Source organism: Lampetra planeri, chromosome 26, assembly GCF_965212315.1.
Source record: "Lampetra planeri chromosome 26, kcLamPlan1.2.h2, whole genome shotgun sequence".
NCBI lineage: Eukaryota > Metazoa > Chordata > Hyperoartia > Petromyzontiformes > Petromyzontidae > Lampetra > Lampetra planeri.
In genome coordinates this window covers 10,588,824-10,609,385 of record NC_136132.1, presented here as the reverse complement: position 1 = coordinate 10,609,385, position 20,562 = coordinate 10,588,824, and the positions used below count along the sequence as shown (strand labels likewise).

The window sequence follows — 20,562 nt, the reverse complement described above, 5'->3', positions numbered from 1 at the left end:
TTCCAAATTTATCGTATCATGACTTTGTTTGAACTCTCTCAAAGAGGGAAATTGAGACAGTGTACCTCTCTGTAAATTTTTGACAAACACTGTCAACTTGCGCTCGAATGCCAAAACCTCCTCCAGCATGTGCAGGGCTGTGCCTCCTTTCCCCTGAAGGGTTGTATTTAGCGTATTTAGATGTGCTGTCATGTCTACCATAAAATGTAATTTTTCCAGCCACTCTGGCTGTTCCAGCTCAGCAAAGGTGAGCTCTTTGCTGCCCAGGAAGGTTTTTACTTCTTCCAAACATGTGACAAAGCGTTTTAGCACCTCGCCTCTGGACAGCCACCGGACCTTGTTGTGGAGCAGGAGGTCAGAATATATGCTTTCCACCTCATCCAATAGCAAACGGAACTGGCGGTGGTTTAAACCCTTTGCCATTATCTTATTAACAATCTGAATGACCACATCCATCACTTTTGTGCATTCCGGGGGAAATGTTTGAGCACACAATGCCTCTTGGTGCAGGATGCAATGAAATGACAGCAGCGTTATACCCAACGCCTTCTGCAGTAGAGCCACAAAGCCCTTCTGTGCTCCTCTCATGCTCGGTGCCCCATCAGTAGCCACTGAGACCAAGTGGTTGGTGTTTATTTTTTTAGCACTTAAAAAGTCCAGGACAGCCTTACAGATATCCTCACCCCTTGTTTGGTCTGTTAGTGGTATCAGCTCAATCAGTTCTTCCTGTGGCCCAAAAGAATTCACATATCGGCAGAACAGCGCTATTTGTTCAATATCACCTTTATCTTTGGACTCATCACAGGCGATGGAGTACGCCACAGCTGAATTAATGTCTTGAATTTGCTGTTTGCTAATGTTTTCTGCCATTTTTAGGGTTCTGTCTTTGACAGTCTTCGTAGAGAGAGGCATGTCTTTGATTTTCTGCACAATTTCATTCTTGTTTTTGAAGTCCATGTATAGATGTTCCGAAATATTAATGAATGCTTCTTTTATATACTCTCCATCTGTGAAGGGCTTCCCGTGCTTGACTATTTCCTGAGCGGCCACAAAACTAGCATATGTTGTGGAATTTGCAAATTTCTCACCACATATTAAGCATACTGGTAAACCAGTCTCGTCAGTAGAGAATGCAAATGATTCTGTCCATGTATCATTAAACACTGTTTTCTTCAGAAATTTTTCTCTTCTTGCCTTTATCCATGGCTGGCCTACCGGGGGGTCGAAAACAGCGACGTAATTAGAAATCACAGGGCCCCATAGCAAAATTTGCTATGCCCACCCCCCTCAAGCTCCAGCCACCCCCCTCCCCTTCCTTTCCCTGCAACCTACTCCAACCAAAAAAAAAGAATGCAATTGAACAGCACATTACACAGCCAATAACAATGCCCCCAATGTGCCATAAAAAACTAATTACTGCCCCAAAGTGCCAGAGAAAATGACCAATGCCCCCAAATGACCAATGCCCCAAAATGCCATAGAAAATTAATCAGGGCCCCAGTGTACCATAAATCATAATCAGTGCCTGATGTAAATAATAATTAATAATGAGGGCCCAATGTCATCCTCGTCATTATGAAAATAACTTTTTTGTCACTTTTTTATTTGTTGGTTTGACCCCCTCAGAATTACTCCTCCTCATAGAAATAAACGTTAAATTAACAAGTTACCTTTTTTTGTGTGTGTGTGTTCTTCACTCCCGCGCAGTGCTGGCTCAGGCTGGCTCCGGCTCCGTCACTCCTCCCCCTCGCACGCAGGCGGCCTGACGTCACCAGGCACTGTACTAGCGGCGAGGCGGAGCTGAGGAGCGGAGCTGATGGAGGCAGCCATGTTGCGTTACCTAGCAACGGCAACGTTATTGCCTGTCACCGGGCGGGCAGTGTGGAGCGGAGCGGCGACCTGTCAGCAGCGGCAACGCCAGAGCAGGTGTCACAGTGCGCCTCCTCCCCTCGCTAGCATCCGCCCCGGAGCCGCGGTCAAGGTTCAAAAGAGCCGCATGCGGCTCCGGAGCCGTGGGTTGCCGACACCCGCCGTAGACGGTTGGACTTGTCTGACCTGGAGGCAGGTGTCCTCCTTACCCCGCCTAAGGCGGTATCCCGGGGGCTTACATTGGTGGGTGCGTTGACGCTGCTGTGAGGCGGTCAGGAGCCGTTCTTACAAGTCCTCAATGTTGGGGTGGAGCCGGTGGTGGTTCAGGCGGGAACGGTGTTAGCCCATGCGACGTTGAAGGGGAGAGATTCCCTCAAGGCCACCGAGGAGGCCGTGGGAGGCGGAGTGGTGCAGACAGGGGGAGAGGATGAAGCATGGATAGAAATGCTGTGTGGGGAAAACCCTAAGTTGTCCATGGAGCAGCGGGCCGAGTTGTGATCCCTCCTACGTGAATATTCGGAGGTGTTCAATAAGAGGAAGTTTGATATTGGGCGCACTTCCCTTCTGCAACACCATATTAACACGGGAACGGCTGCCCCCATTCGACAGAATCCGTATAGGTTAAGCCCGGGGGAATAGGAAATCGTACAACTGGCGGTGGAGGAAATGCTGGCGGCAGATATTATTTCCCCCTTGACCAGTCCCGTGGTGTTGGTAAAAAAGGCTGATGGCATGGTGCGGTTCTGCGTAGACTTCCGCAAGTTGAATAAAGTGTCAGTCGCAGATGTGTACCCACTCCCCCGTATGGACGACTTGTTGGATGCGCTATCGGGTGCCCGATTTTTTCCACCTTAGACCTTTTGTCGGGATTTTGACAACTTCCCCTGGGTGAGTCATTCAAACCAAAAACGGCATTTAGAACACCTCAAGGAATGTACCATTTCAACTGCCTTCCCATGGGCTTACACTCAGCCCCGGGCACCTTCCAGAGGTTGATGAAACTAGTCCTAGCGGGGTTGCAATGGGACTCACGTCTCATTTACCTTGACAAAATTATTGTGTTTGGCCGCACTTTCGAGGAACATTTGCAACGGTTGCATTCCGTGTTGTTGAGGATACGGTCGGCATACCTTAAGTTGAAACCTGCGAAATGCCACCTGTTGCAAACCTCTGTGCGATATCTGGGTCACATCGTGGGCGATTCCGGAATAGCAACGGATCCCAACAAGACGGCGTGTGTGCGCGATTGGCCGACTCCTCAGTCGGTGGGGGAGGTGCACAGTTTTGTCGGTTTCGCGCCCTTTTACCGAAGGTTCATTCCGCAGTTCGCGATGATCGCTAAGCCTCTACATGCTTTAACGGCTAAAGACCAGAAGTTTAGGTGGGGAGAGGAGGAGGCCGCTTTTGTTACACTGCGCAAAAGCCATGCCGACGCACCTCCCCTGGAGTAGCTGGATTTTTTACCTTAGAATACAGATGCCAGTGACACGGGTCTTGGGGCTGTCCTGTCCCAAGTTATGAACGGCGTTGGAAGGGTGGTAGCGTACATGAGCCGCGTCCTGTCATCCGCGGAACGACGTTACTGCCTCACCAGGAGGGAACTCTTGGCCATGGTGCACTTTGTGCAACAGTACAGGCCTTACCTGTACGGTAGGGAATTCGTGGTCCACACGGACAACACGGCCCTTTAATACTCCTTGCGTGTGGATCAACCTTCGGGCCAACTGTCACGTTGGTTGGAGATATTACAGGAATTTTCATTTTGGGTGATTTAACGAAAAGGGTTGCGGCATAGCATTTTCCCGAATGCCGACGGGGGAGGGCTGTGCTTGTTCAACGGGCGCAGGACGATGTAAGCCATGGGGCGCGAAGCCATCCGGTGTAGTGGCGTCAGTGGAGAGCGCAGCACTCATTGGTAACGTTGCGCCGGTAGATGGAACGCTGGGCCTCACGCTTGGCGAATGGGGTCGGTTGCAAATGGATGACGCGTTCTTGTTGCAACGCGTGCGGAGCGGGAACGAACGAACCCTAGCTCGGCGAAGTCCTCAAAGATTGTGCTGAGGGACGGGTTGCTTATGAGATGGGATGAGGGGTTTCAACGCTAAGACCTGGTGGTTCTTGCAGTTTTACGGGGTGCGTTGACTCGAAAGGTACACGAAACCAATTATTACATCTCGGCGTTCGGAAGACGTTACTGACGTTGCAAAGTGGGGTGTTGTAATGACAGTGCGGGGCAATAGCGGACGGTGGGGCTCCCCGGGACCATGGTTTCTAATGGAAGGGTTACCGGGACGATGGTTGCTAATGAGTTAATGAGCATTCATGCGACAGGAGCCAATGGTAGGGAAGGACGAGTTAATAAGCATTCCTTAGACGGGAACCAATTTGATTAAGGCATAGGGTGTGGTCGGGCCCGGCGAGGATAAATAGCAGTGTGAGGGAAGGTTCAGGGCACTGCTTGGTGTGGGTGAACTGCGTCATCGTGATCTGGGTCCGGGCCGTCTTCATCGTCCACGAGTTGTCTTACAAGAAGAAGTTATGTTATCCCAGAATCGTGTCATGTGAAACACCCGTGTGTATATAGTCACTCGTAGTTGCACATTGAGTTATTGGTTTATATTTATTTGATAATAAACAAACAAAAGAGACAACGCCGTCTCTGGAAGCTATATTACATATGTGTCAGTCCATATGTGTGTACGTCGTTGTGTATGTGATGAGTCCATATGTGTGTGAGTCGATGTGTGTGTGTACGTTTATGTGTGTGTGAGTGTGTGGGGAGCGGTAGTGTAGCGGTTAGCGCGCTGCGCTGTGAACCCGGCGACCCGAGTTCGATTCCCGCTCACGGCCAACACCGGTGACGGTTATCAGAACCGGTCCTGGGCCTCCCCTAGGTCGACTCAGCCTAAAATGAGTACCTGGTGTGGTGTGTAAACATCGCCACTAGGGAGACAAAGGCGGCCGGGCGTGGTGTTGGCCACCCACCCCCTCGTGTGCCGTTCCGGCCTTTATAGGTGCTCGCTAACAGCACTTGCCCTTACAGTCTGTTAAGGCTATACGGGGGATCTTTGTCTTTGTGTGTAACTCCATGTGTGTGTATCTAAAATCGATGTCTGTGTGTGAGTCCATATGTGTGTGTAGACCAGTGTGTGTGAGAGTCGATGTGTGTGTGTCAGTCGATGTGTGTGCGGGGGTCCATGTGTGTGTGTGTGTGTAAGTCCACGTGTGTGTGTCTTAGTCGATATGTGTGTGTATAAGTCCGTATGTAATTGCGTGTGTAAGTCCATGTGTGAGTCGATGTGTGTAAGTCCATGTGTGAGTCGGTGTGTGTAAGTCCATGTGTGTGTGTGTGTGTGTGAGTCCATATGTGTGTGTAAATCCATATGTGTGTTTAGGTCCATGCGTGTGTGTGAGTCGATGTGTATTTGTAAGTCGATATGTGTGTGTGTGTCAGTCGATATGTGTGTGTGTTAGTCAATGTGAGAGGCGCAGAGGGTGTTGGAGTCCTTGGGGGGCAGGTCTTGGGAGGCTTCTTGAACGCCGGGCTCCAGTGAGCAGCCAGAGATGTCCTCTTCCTCAACCGGAGAAAGCTGTGGACAAACCGACCCATTAGACACTACACACAACTAAGTACATATACCAGCTCAACTGGGATTACACAGACCAATCAGTACCCCCTACTGGCAGACAAATGCCGATTTCAGGCCAGGTGCTGAGTCACCTTGTGCCCACAGGGACATCTGTCATTGAGGGTGCCCTTTCAAACGTGTTGAGATGAGATGTGATGTAAAGCACTCTGAGATGCCCCGGTGTACAGAAAGGTGCTAAATCATTCTTATCGTTATCATTGTTTACAGCAATAATGGAATTGTGTCTATAGATAGATAATCTGTATTTGTAAACTGGGACCATGACGGCTTAACGAGATGGTTAGACCAGCTCATCATTATCATCATACACTGAATCGTGTGTGTATGAATATATTATTTACGTTAAACGCAAATTATATACTTGTGTGTGCGACGCATGAGTGCTGTGCGCTCACCTCCAATTCGCTCTGCAGACGCTGCTGCTCTGAGTGTGCGCTCTGCCTGTTGTAGCGGTAGGGCGCCAACTCGGCGTGCAGGTCCACCACCACACGTTCGTACCACTGAATCTCTGCCTGCAGAGATTCCAGCTGCCAATTCCTGTCAATGAGCTGTGTGGGCCACGGGCAAACAGCGGCAAAGAAACACAGAAAAGCATTTTAATGATTGCGTGCGGTTATTGTCTAACATACAGATGCAACAACAGACACATAGAATCGGAATCTTTATTGATAATTGAGCAATGTAATGAGCTATAAAGCTCGTTTACACAGATGTCCATACACCACCTATGACCAAATTACCAGAATGCACCCAATTATCTCAGATCTTGGAAGAAAAGCATGGATGAACTTCAATAGTGCTTGGATGGACGACCACCATCCATACAACCCGAGATAACACCTCTAAAAGCCCACATATATGAATTAACCCAAAAGCTGCATTAAAATAAAAAAACAGGGAGGGAGATGCACGTAGCAGAGGGGAGCAGATGGTCTAGTAGTAGATTCCAAGAACATAGGATGAGATTTTACTATCCTTTATGCAAGCACTTCCAAGAGTTCATGAACAGTGAGCCTGGTGAAATTTGGGGAGCGTATCGTCAGTAGTGTACCTTTGGTTCCTAGGGTGTTTCGGCCTTTCACACTATACACCCTCCCCAAAGGCGGCCAGCAAGAGGGTGATCAATCCTATGCTTGCGTCCCATTCCCAATTAGTCATAGGAGTTGCCTTGTTGTTGATAGCCAACATCCCATGGGACTATGCATGGCAGGGGCGTCCTCCTCCCTGAGTCAAGCATTGTTGACCGCATACCTCCTGGCCCTCTCACTTCGGGGCCCAGCTGGGGTCTTTCCTCTTCATCCAGAGCCACTGACTGCTGCCTTCTGCTGCCTCCGATACAGCTCTGATTGCCGAACGCTGGCTCTGGCCCTTAATTCCCAGGTCTCTAAGCAGTCTGGTTGTAGATGTTTCCACAAAACCTCTGCAGCCCACCTCCACTGATCGGCCTTCTGTGTTCCAGCCATGATGCCGTGCTTAGGCAGCTAGATCGGCATAGCGCAGATGTTTTCGCTCATAAGCCTCATCTACTGAGTCCTCCCAGGGTACTGTGAGCTCAATGATGAAGACCTTGAGCGAACGGGACCAGAGCACCATGTCAGGTCTTAGGGTGGTGGTTGCGATCTCCGGAGGAAACACAAGTTGCCGGCCAATGTCAGCTAGCATTTTCCAGTCGCAGGCAAAGCGCAGCTGGTCTCGCTCTAATGGTGTAGAGCCGCTCTTCGGTGGTTTAGCCCCTTCGCGGACAAAGGTCGTCCGTAAGGGGTGTGATGCTGCTGGGGTGGTAGGGAGTTGGTGGCAGCTCGCTTGTCCTCCAGGGCGGACGCAAGGTTTTTAAGGACTTGGTTGTGACGCCAAGTGTAGCGTCGTTGGGTGAGGCTTGTTTTACACCCTGTGAGAATGTGCCTGAGGTTGGCTGGCATGGAACAGAGGGCACAGTCCGGATCTTCACCATACCATTGGTGAAGATTAACTGGTGTTGGAAGGACGTCATATGTTGCTCTGATGGAAAAGCTCAACTGCCTCGCTTCCATGGCCCACAGATCCTTCCAGCTGATCTTCCTCTTCTCCACACTGTCCCATCGAGTCCACTGTCCCTGTTTGGCAAGAGAGACTGCCTTGGCCCACCTTGCAGCCTCCTCCTGATGGCGTACTTCCTGCACTACCATCTTCCGCCGCTCTGGTGCAGTGGCCTTACTCCAAGCAGCACGGCTAGTTAGCCCGAGCCCTCCTCTCCCTTGCTGAACATGACCCACAATGTCAGCATGTCTGAGGGCTGCTGTTGCCTCCTGGACTGCTTTTCCTGGCCTCCATTTGCGCCCAGTTGCCAAGGTTGTCGCGTTGTTGCTCACCACTGGGTCTCGAGATTCATTCAGTGTCATCTGGAGCCTGGTTTTTGCACACTTGAATTCCTCTGTTAGACTGGTCAGGGGCAGCTTGAGGACACCATCTCCATAGAGGCCTATGGTGGTAAGGCATCGTGGAACTCCGAGCCACTTCTTTAAGTGGCCTGTGACTCCTCTTTCCATCTTCTCCACTGTTGAGATTGGAACCTCATACACTGCTAGGGGCCACAACACCTGGGGTAGGAGACCAAATTGCAGACACCAGGCCTTTAACTTTCCAGGTAGCTGGGTGTTGTTGATGGACTGTAGGCTACTACTGATGTCTTTGCGCAGCTGTTGCACCTGGTCTTTGTCCTTCAGGCTTGCATCATACCACTTTCCAAGGCTTTTTACCGGCTGCTCAGACACTGTTGGGATTTGGTTATCTCCGATGAAGAATTTCAGGTCAGAGAGTACTCCCTTCACAATCGAGATGCTGCGTGACTTGGATGGTTTAATCTTCATACGGGCCCAGCTGATGTTCTCCTCGAGTTTTCTGAGCAGTCTCCTGGTGCATGGGACAGTGGTGGTCAATGTTGTAATGTCGTCCATGTAGGCTCTGAGTGGAGGGAGGCGGAAACCAGAGTCGACTCGCTGTCCACCAGCAACCCATTTTGAGGATCTGATGATAACCTCCATTGCCATTATGAATGCCAACGGAGAAATGGTACATCCCGCCATTATACCTACATTCAGGCACTGTCATGAGGTGGTGAACTCTGAGGTGGTGAAGCAGAACTGCAGATCCTGGAAGTACAACTTCACCAGGGTTGTGATGGTGTCCGGTATGTGGAAAAATCTGAAGGCAGACCACAGGAGTTCATGGGGCACAGAGCCAAATGCATTGGCGAGGTCGAGGAAGACTACATGGAGGTCCCTTTTCTCCACATTGGCCATTTGGATCTGGTGCCAGATCATGCTGGAATGTTCCAAGCAGCCAGAGAACCCTGATATTCCTGCCTTCTGTACAGATGTATTGACGTACGCATTCTTTTGCAGGTACTCGGCCATCCTCTGGGCAATGACCCTAAAGATTTTACCCTCGACATTCAGTAAGGAGATTGGGCAGAATTGGCTGATGTTCACTGCATCTTTCTCCTTAGGGATCAGGACCCCGCCTGCCCTACGCCACACTTTGGGTATTATCTTCTTTTGCCAAGCTGTTCTCATAAGCCTCCAGAGGAACCTCAGGACGTCTGGTGCGTTCTTATACACTTTGTACGGGACTCCATTTGCCCCCGGGGCTGATGCTGTTCTTGCCCGTCGAACTGTGTTTTCCACCTCTTTCCATGTCGGAGGGCTGGTCTCAATATGATGTTCCGGGGGTTCAATGGGTGGGATATCTGATCGCTTTGAGTCAAAGTTTGTTGTTCTCAGGTGCTCCTCTAGGTCTTTCTTTGTTGTTTTTAGAGCTCCACTTTTTTCCTTCGTGAAGAGACTTTTAAGGAACTTGAAGGGATCTTTATAGAATCGAGTTTTAGTTTGTTCTTTCTTCCTTCTGCGTTTCCGTAGGTTCTCTGCTCTACGGAGGGATGCCAACCGGGTTTTGATGTCAGCCTGAAGTGCCTCTATGCCCTCCTTTTCCACTTCCGAGGCCTTCTTCCACTGTTTCTTAAGCTGTCTCCTTTCTTGAACGAGGCGCTTGATTTCTTGTTTCCTCCTGGAAACTGGTGGGGTTGGAACCTTTCTCCCGCCTTTTGCCTCTTGCACTCCAAAGCTTTCTGCCCCGTACTCATAGATGATGTCCCGCATCCTCTCCAACTTCTTCTCCACTGTGCCTCGAAGTTTCTCGAGGGTCAAGGTAAGGTCAGTATTCACTGTTTCCCACAACTTCTTGTCACTGGCGCCAGGCCACTTCACATACGGTCTGTGCCCTGGTAGTCTCCTCTCGACTGCAGGTCTGGGAGGCTGGGTGAGTTCCACTCCTGTTGTTGGTTCCACCTCCGTTATTACTTCGGTGCTTGAGTTTACGTCCTCCATGACAGTGGTACTGATGCACTGCAAACTATGGTTTGCGTCCAGTTGCTGTGCTTCATTCGACTGATTTGATCGCTTTCGCAGAAAGTAATCAATGCGAGGCCTCTGTCTCTCTTTACCCAAACACCCCTTCTTCCCCTGGTGGATCCTCAACCCATGGTGTGATGTAACTTTCCTCCAACCACAGACACATACCTGCATCTGTTTGTGGCCCGCTGTTGCAGCGGAACTTGTGACAGTTGCTGTGGTGTTCTCTTGTGCTGTGCTCTCATTACTCGTAGTCGTTTCCGGTCCAGTCGTTACCATGTTGGATGGACGACCACCATCCATACAACCCACATATATGAATTAACCCAAAAGCTGCATTAAAATCTCAGATTAAGATCGCTTTCCAATCAAAAACGGGGAGGGAGATGCACGTAGCAGAGGGGAGCAGATGGTCTAGTAGTAGTAGGTACTTCTACTAGCGGTGGGATGGTGGATCGTAACGTGGTAGTCCCTAAACAGAGGATGCTCAGTAACCCAGTGCGCATCCATACTGTACAACCATCAGTATGAAAAAGAAGTGTATACAGGCAGTCATCAACTTACGGACACCCGACTTCGGAATACCCGACCGACGAACCTGTTTCCATGAAATTTTCGGTTACCATTGACTTAAAACGCAAACTCGCACTTGCAAACTGACCGTGGAACTATTTTGTTCAGTGCAGCGATCCTCCACGAGATGTCATGAGTCATCCTCGTGCTGGGAGTGAATGTGGGTGTGCACACGCACATGTGTGTGTATGTGAAAGTGAGTGTGTGGGGAGCGGCACTGTAGCAGTTTGCGCGCTGCACTACGAACCCAGTTCAATTCTCACTCATGGCCAACACCAGTGACAATTTTCTGAATCGTTCCTGGGCCTCCTCTAGGTCGATTCAGCCTGAAATAAGCACCTAGCGCGGTGTGTAAACATCACCACTTGGGATACACAGGCAGATGGGTGTGGTGCTGGTCACACATCGCCTCGCTTGCCGTGCCGGCCTTAATAGTTGCTCGCTAACAGCACTTGTCCCAACAGTCTATTAAGGCTATACGGGGGATTTAATCTTAATTTTAGAACTTTCGTGACTGCAGGAATTATTATTTGGTTCTTTCGGTTAAGTCACGTCTAAAGATAAAATAATAAATTAAATTAAATAATAGAATACGACGTTTCGATTGCAACACAAGCAATCATCATCAGGTATAATGAAATAGCGACATAAAATCTAACCAGAAAACTATAGACAGACATATTAGCAGACAGATATTACCAAGATATATAGCGAGAGTAACACAGGTAACAGAGAGGGGTGATCGTCTCTGTGTGGTGGCCTTAAATAGACAGAGGGGGGGGGGCGGAGGCAGAGAGAGGGAGGGGGGTAGAGAAAAAATTAGCATATCAATTGGTGCTGCAAGAACGATTACACGGCAAGCAAGCCTGAAAATCAGGAGAAAGACACACTAAAATTAAATAACCTAGTAAAATATCGAAATGTAATGTAATACAACACAGAGAGTCGGTCAACACACAATTAACGCATAGCCTGGTTGATTACGTATTTCAAAGATTGCTAAGTTAGAATTTGAGTGTGAACATTCTAAAGACTTGTTTTCTCTGCCTGTGTCCTCTTTAGAATGTTCACACTCAAATTCTAACTTAGCAATCTTTGAAATACGTAATCAACCAGGCTATGCGTTAATTGTGTGTTGACCGACCCTCTGTGTTGTATTACATTACATTTCGATATTTTACTAGGTTATTTAATTTTAGTGTGTCTTTCTCCTGATTTTCAGGCTTGCTTGCCGTGTAATCGTTCTTGCAGCACCAATTGATATGCTAATTTTTTCTTTACCCCCCTCCCTCTCTCTGCCTCCGCCCCCCCCCTCTGTCTATTTAAGGCCACCACACAGAGACGATCACCCCTCTCTGTTACCTGTGTTACTCTCGCTATGTATCTTGGTAATATCTGTCTGCTAATATGTCTGTCTATAGTTTTCTGGTTAGATTTTATGTCACTATTTCATTATACCTGATGATGATTGCTTGTGTTGCAATCGAAACGTCGTATTCTATTATTTAATTTAATTTATTATTTTATCTTTAGACGTGACTTAACCGAAAGAACCAAATAATAATATACGGGGGATCTTTGTGACGCCGAATGTTGTGCGCTCACCTTCGCCTCGCTCTGCTGGTGCAGCACTTGCAGATCCTGCAGCTGTGCGTGCAAGCTCTGCAAGTTTTCGTGGGATGGCACCAGCTCAGCGTGCAGATCTGCCACCATGCGCTGGTAGCCCTGAATCCCCGCCTGCAGGGATCCCAGCTGCTTGTTGTTCTCAAAGAGCTGTGTGGGCCACGGGCATAAAGCAGCAGAGGGATACGGCAAAGCATTTTAATGACTGCGTGCAGTTACGATAGAACATTAAGATACAAAAGACATACAGAACCAGTATCTTTATTTTAAATATAGGAATATGAACAGTTATGAAACTCTTTTTCACATATGTCCATACACCATACCACCCGTGACCAAATGACCCAAAAGCACGGTTTAACTTTGATAGTGTTTGGATGGGCGACCACCATCCATACAACCCAAAATAACACCTATAAAAGCCCATATATATGAATCAATTAACCCAAAAGGTGCATTAAAAGGTCAAATTAAGGGATGGGATCGAGATGCACGTAGCAACAGGGAGATTGTCTAGTAATAGTAGGTACTTCTACTAGAGGTGGGATGATGGATTGTAACGTGGTACAGTCCCTAAACAGAGAATGTTCAGTAACCCAGCGCACATCTATACACCAGTGTGAAAAATAAGTATATAGGCAGTCCTCGGCTTACGAATACCAGACTTACGAACATTTGCACTTAAGAACCTGCTTCCATGAAATATATATATTTTTTAACATTGACTTTAAACGCGAACTCACGTGCACACAAATAGAGGTGTGGGGCTGCAGCTTAAGCCTCTGGTTACCTGGTGCTGCAGCATGTCGATCTGGCTGCGCATGAAATTCATCTCAGCATCCGCGTGATGAACTGTGTACTGCAGCCGCACCACTTCCTGTGCCGTCGCGGCCTCCTCTGCCTTGGAGACTCCCAGCTCGGCCTTGATGAACTCCATCTTGCCCCTGTACAACACCACAAGGAGGCAGCATGGCGTCAAGCACGGGCACTCCCACGCTCGCTAACTCGCTCGCTCACTCGCACTGAGAATCCAACACCGAACCGTGGAAGAACTCACACTGCACTGTCCCATATATCTGATCTAATTGTATATTTATGAAGTGAATTCACTCAAAGCATTTGACATAGTTAAAAACAGTGACAGAATGTAATCATTTAGATGGCAGGGGCATACACGGGTTAAAGAATGAGAGACCGCGACATAGGGTACTTTGGGATCACGAATGGGTAGGGGAGGTAAAGGAAAGAGCGGGGCAAGGGGAGTGAAGAGGAACAGAATGGGCCTTTGAGACGCGGTAAGCTGAAGGCCGCGGTGCGTATGTGCAGATCACCAAATCTCAGTAAAAGCAATTGCATGGTCATGGTGCGACTGGCGCTACAAGCAGAGCAGCCTGGGAACTTTTTTCAAACGTGGATTGTATTACAAATTGTTCCGTGATTTTCTACTTTCCCGTATGTCCATCACTCAACCTCAGTCACCCTGTGTTCTGCTTTTCGGAAGCACACGCTCGCACACGCGTGATCTGAACACCTTGGACGTTGCACGTATTTGTCCTTCTCGTGCCATGACTCCTTGACGTGACTCTACCGCCATCCCACCACCGCTCACCTCTGCCACCTCGCTACGGACCGCCATTCCATCACTCCCACCCCCGCCGAGCACCTTCCTGAACATGCCCCCCATCTCACCGTCGCTGCCACTTGTGCCTGCGCTACGCACCTGGTGTTGTCGAGCTCTTCCCGGGCACGGCACTTCTCATTCTGCAGCATCCGCTCGCACTCCACCTTGTGCTCGCCTAGCCATGCCTGCATTGCCACCAGTTCTGCCTGAGCCAGCTCCGCACGCTCATGCTGTTGCTCCAGAGAATTGGCTGTCGAAAGGGAAACAAAACCACGGCGATCAAGACAGTATAGCCACCAGCAGCAGCTGGAGAAAGAGCAGCAAGCATCAGGAGGAAGAGTAACAGCAGCGGTAGTAGTAGCAGAGACTAAGGGCTAAGAGGGATTAGGTACCTCAGACCTATTCACCAGCTTGCATTCAAACAGGGTCCAAAATAATAATACATGCACAGGAAGGACTTAGCGAGAGAGCATTTAGTAAGCCCAGTGCAGTCCTACCATGTTAACGGAAGTGGTCCACGTGTGAAATGTTGCTAGGACTTAGACTCGATTTTGGTGCATAGTGGTCTACAAAAATGAGTGTTTAATGGGTCCGTGGATTTAGAAAGATTGGGAGCACAGGCCCCTACCCACCGGTCTCCTCGAAGCAAGTGTTGGTCTCCTGCAATCGTTGCTGCAACTCCAGTGCTTCATCCCGCAGGGTGTCCACCTCAGTTTGCTGCACCTCTTGGTTGGCATAGAGGTCACGCACGGTCACACTCAGCTCCGCGGCCTCGGCGCCCAGCCGCTCGGCTTCAGTGCCACGCTCTCGTGCCACTTCCTGTGCCACCACCAGGTCGGCCTCAGAGCGCCGCAGCAGCTCGTCACGCTCCTTCAGCTCCTGCGGGCGGAGGACGGGCAGTATCTATGTTACACATAATTACATGTAACTTGAATACATTCGTAATTATTTCCATCGCTCACCCAAAATATTGAGAAAATTAAGTTGGGCAGGACACATTGCTTGAGGGCATGACGGATGGTCAGCCTGGGAATGGAGCAATGGAATCTGATTGTGTGCAGGTACTAAGTGGATTGTTATCATTGCAAGATCGTAAGAGGTTGTGGTGGTGGCTTCAGGGAGGCCTACATCCAGCAATGGATGAACCTTGGCCAATTATGAAAAGAGCTCCAAGGGATTATGTGGCTTATCAAGTATTTTCCAGGACACCAATCAATGGCCCCGAATGACAAGGGAGCTAGAGTGTGGGTAGGGGGGGGAGGGTGGGGGTTGGCTGTTGCGAGAGTGGAGGCCTCACCTTCTGCAGGACCGCGATGTGCACGACGTGAGCGTCGTACTCTGAGTCGGCGCGCGTGTGCGATGCTCGATATTCGGCCAGCTCCATGCGTGCCAGATTCAGAGTCTCGTGGTCATGTCTCAGCTGCTCCTGAAGTTGCTCAGTCCTAAGCGTGAACTCTGCCAGCTCCGTTGACGCGGCTTTGGCGTCGTGCACGGAACGCTCCTCGGCCTCCCGCTCACTCCGCCGCGCTGCCTCCAACTCCGCCTGCAGGCTGTTGATGGCCTGCGAGTGCGCCCGTAGCTGCTCACGGACAGATGGGCACAGTGGCACAGGCACGTGTATGTATAGGTGGGCAGCCCCTCATCATAAACACGTGCAGCATGCAGATGAGGACAGGTAGAGACATACTGACACACGCAGTATGTAGTTGTACAGAGAAATAGAGACAGAGACAGGGGCAGGAGGCACACGAAAAGAAATAGAGAAATTATAAACATGCAGAGACATATAAAGACACAAGCAAGTCACATGTAAAAATTTGGACACATGTACGGAAAGTCACAGTGCACATGGAGAGACTTGTACATAGCCACAGGAACAACATGTACAGGGAGACAACGTAAGCATGCAGAGACACGGGGATCGAGTACAGAGACGCACATGTGCCCATATAGGTGGCACGCACGCAGACGGATGCACACACATGCAATGGATGCTTTTCAAGATGAAAACAGAAGTTTAGATTATTTTGCGAACAATACGACCATGGGTAAACACCCATGGTCGTAGTCAACATACCACAATCACGTTTAAAGAGAATATAAAATATTTCGAATAATAAAATAAATTCCTAAAATATAACCATGATATATCAACAATTTGTAAGCATGCATACAACGTGGAAACGCTCATCATAAGATTATGAAGAAATTCCGAGCACCCAAATAATCGTCTTCAAATGGAGTCAATATTCAGAACAACTCACAATGCCATGTTGGTCATGGGGATGTGTTTTACTATACTTCCCCATGCTGGTCAGCCCAATACAGGTGTATTAATCAGTAAAACATACTACATGCACATTCTGTGGGGAGATTCCATGATACAAAAATTATGTTTGATCTGCTTTTTTTCTTTTTCATTTTCAACAGTATTAGGAGTCAAAATTAGCCAAATTAAGTACAGAACCAAAATATTATTCGTTGGGTTTTTTTGTGCACTCATTGGCGACCAGGCTGAGACCACCAACTCATTACGCTCGGGAACCCGGTTAAATCACTGTGGTTGGGCAGCTGTAATCTGGATTTGATCCTGCATCTCAGCAGTGCCGGCACAGCATCTCTGACCCCTGGGGCACCCAGCCACCTCCCATAATGCACTTATTTAATGGCCCATTTCCTTGTCGTTCAGATTGCACTCTGAATAAAAACTCAACACATTCATCAAAAACAATGCACTCAATAGGGCAGAACATCTAAAAGGCGACGTTTCAGGCAATGGTCCCTCTTTACAGCAGAGAACTCAAAGCAATATCCATTGCAGTCTTATTGACGAATATGTTGAGGTTTTGTTATCCCTGCTTGTGCGCCACGGAGCTTCACAACGAGAACACGTTTAATTTTAGCCGTGCTCCGTGCAACAAGGGGACGGGGGGGGGGGCGGCGGCCACAGTACCTCCTCAGCACGGTGGATCTCTAGTTGGTGCAGCATCTTGTGGAGGCTCTTATCCTTCTGGCTCAGTGCACCACGCAGGGTGTTGAAGTGCGCTCGTGCCCTGCCCAGATTGGACCGCAGGTTCGACACCTCCTGGGACAGCTGGTGCATTTCGTTCTCCGGCATTGGCAACTGCGACAGGAGCAAGGGCACATGGCATGGGCACGTTAGCTCCTCCCAGTGTAAATCCTGCCTTCATTCGCATCGTGATGGACGCCATTTGACACGGATGGTGGAGACAACACCATGGCACATGGCAAGTGAAGTGCCTTATACGCAGGGAGACACATAGGACAGATACGCTGACACCCACACACTCACGCAAGGCAACACCACGATTCCTCACAGCCTAAACACAGTGGTAGAACGCGCAGCAGCGTTGGTCTCAGAAACGCACCCACCGCCATCTCTGTTTACATTCGCTCAGCCAATGAGAGTGACGAACGCTCTGGGGCAACCAGCAACTAACCCCCACGATTCAATTATGACGATGTATGGTTACGAGTACATATAAAAAAAGTTTTGATAATTTTGTCAGTGTTATTACAATCTTTGTTATTCAGTTTTATCACAGTACGCTCTGAGCCACGCAGCGCTCTCCAGTTTTTAAAAGACGCCCTGGTTCGCCGACGTGTTTGCTCTTCCTTGGTCTCTCTTTGCCTTGTTTTCATATTTTTAGTGAGCATCTTAGCCCCAAAATGTCTGGAAAGAGGCCTGCAAGTGTTAGTGCTGGAAATGAGACCAACAGGTCAAGGGAAAGTATCAATTAGAATGGTAACATGCAAAGTGATGAGGCCGGTCGAGGTGGGTGAGCATCAGGCGAGTACATTGCATAATACTTATTGATATAAAAAATATATATTTGTTTTGATACAATGTTTACCATCTGTTTTATTACTATAATTAAATTGCGCTGATACTGACACCCCAATGAAGCCCTCATTTATTGTTCATAAGAGACGACGCTGTTGGGAAGGCATCCCCATATGTACAATGGTATAATAACCCTTCAAGCGCTGATTCGATGAATCCCTTTTATTATGATGAATGCCCACTTCTCCACCTACGCATCTTGAGCGCTAAGCGAGGACTGCCTGTATTAATTCCATACAGGTTTCCAGCGGTGGCCTCCACTCCAGCCAAGCTTTGTCTCCGCTTTCTTGCCAAGTACAACTCTGCCATCAAAACGCACCTCCACTGTTGACAAATTCAGTGTCTCCTGTGTTGCTTTCAACTGTGGTATGCTGAAGGATCTCATTGATGCTCTTGCCGACCCAGAGAAATAAACACAGGCCACCTCGCAGCGACAAGTCCATGCGTTGATGACGTAACAATTAATCACGTAGGCATTGCGCGACCTGTATTATTCATAATAAAGGTTTTTGGGTTAGATCGCGTTATTATAATTGTGTCACAACCCTCCACCACCCGACACAGCCAATCAGTAAAAAATGTGTCACGTTAACAAAACGCCAATTAGTTACTTCTTCAGCCCACGGGTTTGTTTGAAGAGTGAATCCACAACATTTAGAATTTGAGTACGACGTTTCACTGGTAATTACATCCAGCATCTTTGGGCGATTTGCCAGAATAGTGAAGCCACCCATCTGCTTCCCGTCTTAAATAGTGCAGGATGACGTCATCATTGTTGAACCCCATCAGGTTTCGAGATCAGAGGCGGAGGTGTGGGGGGGTATTGTAATTATATAATAGATTAGTAATCATATTATTTGGGTCGGCATCCTTTTTCCTGATGACGACCGCTTGTGTTGCGATAGAAACGTCGTAGTTTTTTGTTATTTTTGTTATTTTCTTTGAACGTATCTACGTGACTTTATCGAAAGACCCAAAGAATATGAATTCTTGCAGTCACGAAAGCTTTAAGGGGCCGTCCATAAATGACGTCACGCCCCTGGGGGGGGGGAGGGTCAGACATTTGTGACGATGTGTTGACGAGGGGGGAGGGGGGGTTTGAGAAATGTGACGTCACATCAAAACGAGCAACTTTAAATAAATATGAATTAAATATAATTGTTATAACACTCATTTTGATCAATTTTTATTATTAACTATGTGACGTCATATTTGAGGGGGGTCTGACTTTTTGTGACGCTGTGTTACGAGGGGCGGGGGGTAAAAAAATCGCCCAAAATCGCGTGACGTCATTTATGGACGGCCCCTAAGCCAAGATTAGTAAGGTAATTACCAGCGAAACGTCGTACTCAAATACTAAATGTTGTGGATTCACTCTTCAAACACACCGGTGGGCTGAAGAAGTAACTAATTGGCGTTTTGTTAACGTGACAAATTTTTTACTGATTGGCCGTGTCGGGTGGTGGAGGGTTGCGACACATAATAACGCGATCTGACCCAAAAACCGATATGAATGACGTAACAGACATTACAGTGGTGACGTAATTGGCTCCACCCTATGTGGGCGGAGCCAACCCTAAATGGGCGGAGTCTATGGCTCGTCCTTATCGCGTCACCAAATACCACGTGACACCCAGGCACAGCTGCTGGACGATGGCAGTTGGCCCGAGATGCTGTCACCATGGCAACGCAAACAAGGACCACCTTGCCAAGAGAAAGCTCCTTCAGACTAAAATCCTTGATGAAACTCAATCTGTGATATTAAACTATGAACCTCCTTACCTACGTATCAAGCGTTCAATTTTTAAAGTGAAACTTAAATAACAAAAAAAATCTATATATTATTTTTTCTCGATGTGATCACGGTATTTAATTCGTATAACTCCGATACCGCTGAAAGGCAAGAGGTGGCGCCACTCACCTCCATTGTTGACGAATTCGAAGTCTCCAGCGTCGCTTGCAACTGCTGCGCTCTCTTGAAGAACCTCATAGTTCCTGTTGGGGGCGCAAGAGATAGAAGCAGCCGCTCAGCTCGCTCGCCCTGTCGGAGTGACGTCAAAGCCGGAGATGACGTCATTGGCCCCGCCTACCGTGGGCGGAGCCAGATCACGTGAACCCCCAAGGCACCCGCGGGTACCAGCCCTCTATGTAGCAGAAACGAATAATTGACGATAATTCATGATGTATTGAGTACTTTATTCATTGTTTTGTCACAAATCAAACATCGAGCATAGCAACAAATATCGTGCAACACTCGCACGCGACTTGGTCCTGAGAAGGGCACCTCCCTTACCGACCTCACCTCGCCCTCCTCACCCCTCACTTCGTCCTCCTCACCCCGTTCTCACCACTCGCCTCATCCTCCTCAACCCTCACCTCGCTCCTGACACGGCCACGCCCATGGCAACCTCACTAGAGCACGACACCGACTTAGCAACACATTCCTGCGGAGGGAGCTGGTAGGAACGTTGGGTTGCTCGGTCAATGGCCAGGGTCAACGGCGGCGTGGTGTATTCCGCAAATATGGGCGACTGTGAGGGCGGGCACAAGCCGGCGTGAGTAGGCTAAACGTTGAGTTTTATAAGGGCACCACAGGGTGACCAGCCCCTCCCCACTCAGCCCCACCCCCTCCCACCCTCCCCACCTAGCCCCTCCCCTCTCCACCCAGCCCCACCCCTCCCATTTTTGGATGCACGACGGACGGACAAAATAATCCCCTGTGGGCTGGTGTAACCAGGAGGTTCCTACCAGTATTAACCTCATTTATACCTCCACGTTTAACGGCCTCGTTCTAATCGTTATATCGTGACGGCCAAGACGCTGGACGTCTGTGAGAAAGAGCTTCATAGCTCATCGGATTCCTCCAGTGTACAAATAAATAAATATTCCGGTTCTGATCGCTTTATGGCGCCGAAAGTGGCGTTCAAAACTCGCGTCCCCGTGCCACGACTACGACGCCCTCTGTTGGACGCTGTG

At 48.9% G+C, this 20,562-nt stretch overlaps 1 protein-coding gene across 1 annotated transcript; it reads right to left on the bottom strand.

Annotated features, from left to right (window-relative positions):
- Positions 1-4,470: 4,470 nt before the first annotated feature.
- LOC144727810 (uncharacterized) lies at positions 4,471-19,751 on the bottom strand. The gene is made up of 9 exons (XM_078606921.1): positions 19,508-19,751; positions 16,675-16,845; positions 15,019-15,300; positions 14,354-14,600; positions 13,821-13,971; positions 12,891-13,044; positions 12,083-12,250; positions 5,915-6,067; positions 4,471-5,459 (listed from the first exon to the last, which is right to left on the bottom strand). Exons 1-9 carry the CDS (start codon positions 19,661-19,663, stop codon positions 5,340-5,342), a joined length of 1,602 nt encoding a protein of 533 aa, XP_078463047.1. The 5' UTR covers positions 19,664-19,751; the 3' UTR covers positions 4,471-5,339.
- Between the last annotated feature and the right edge of the window lie 811 nt (positions 19,752-20,562).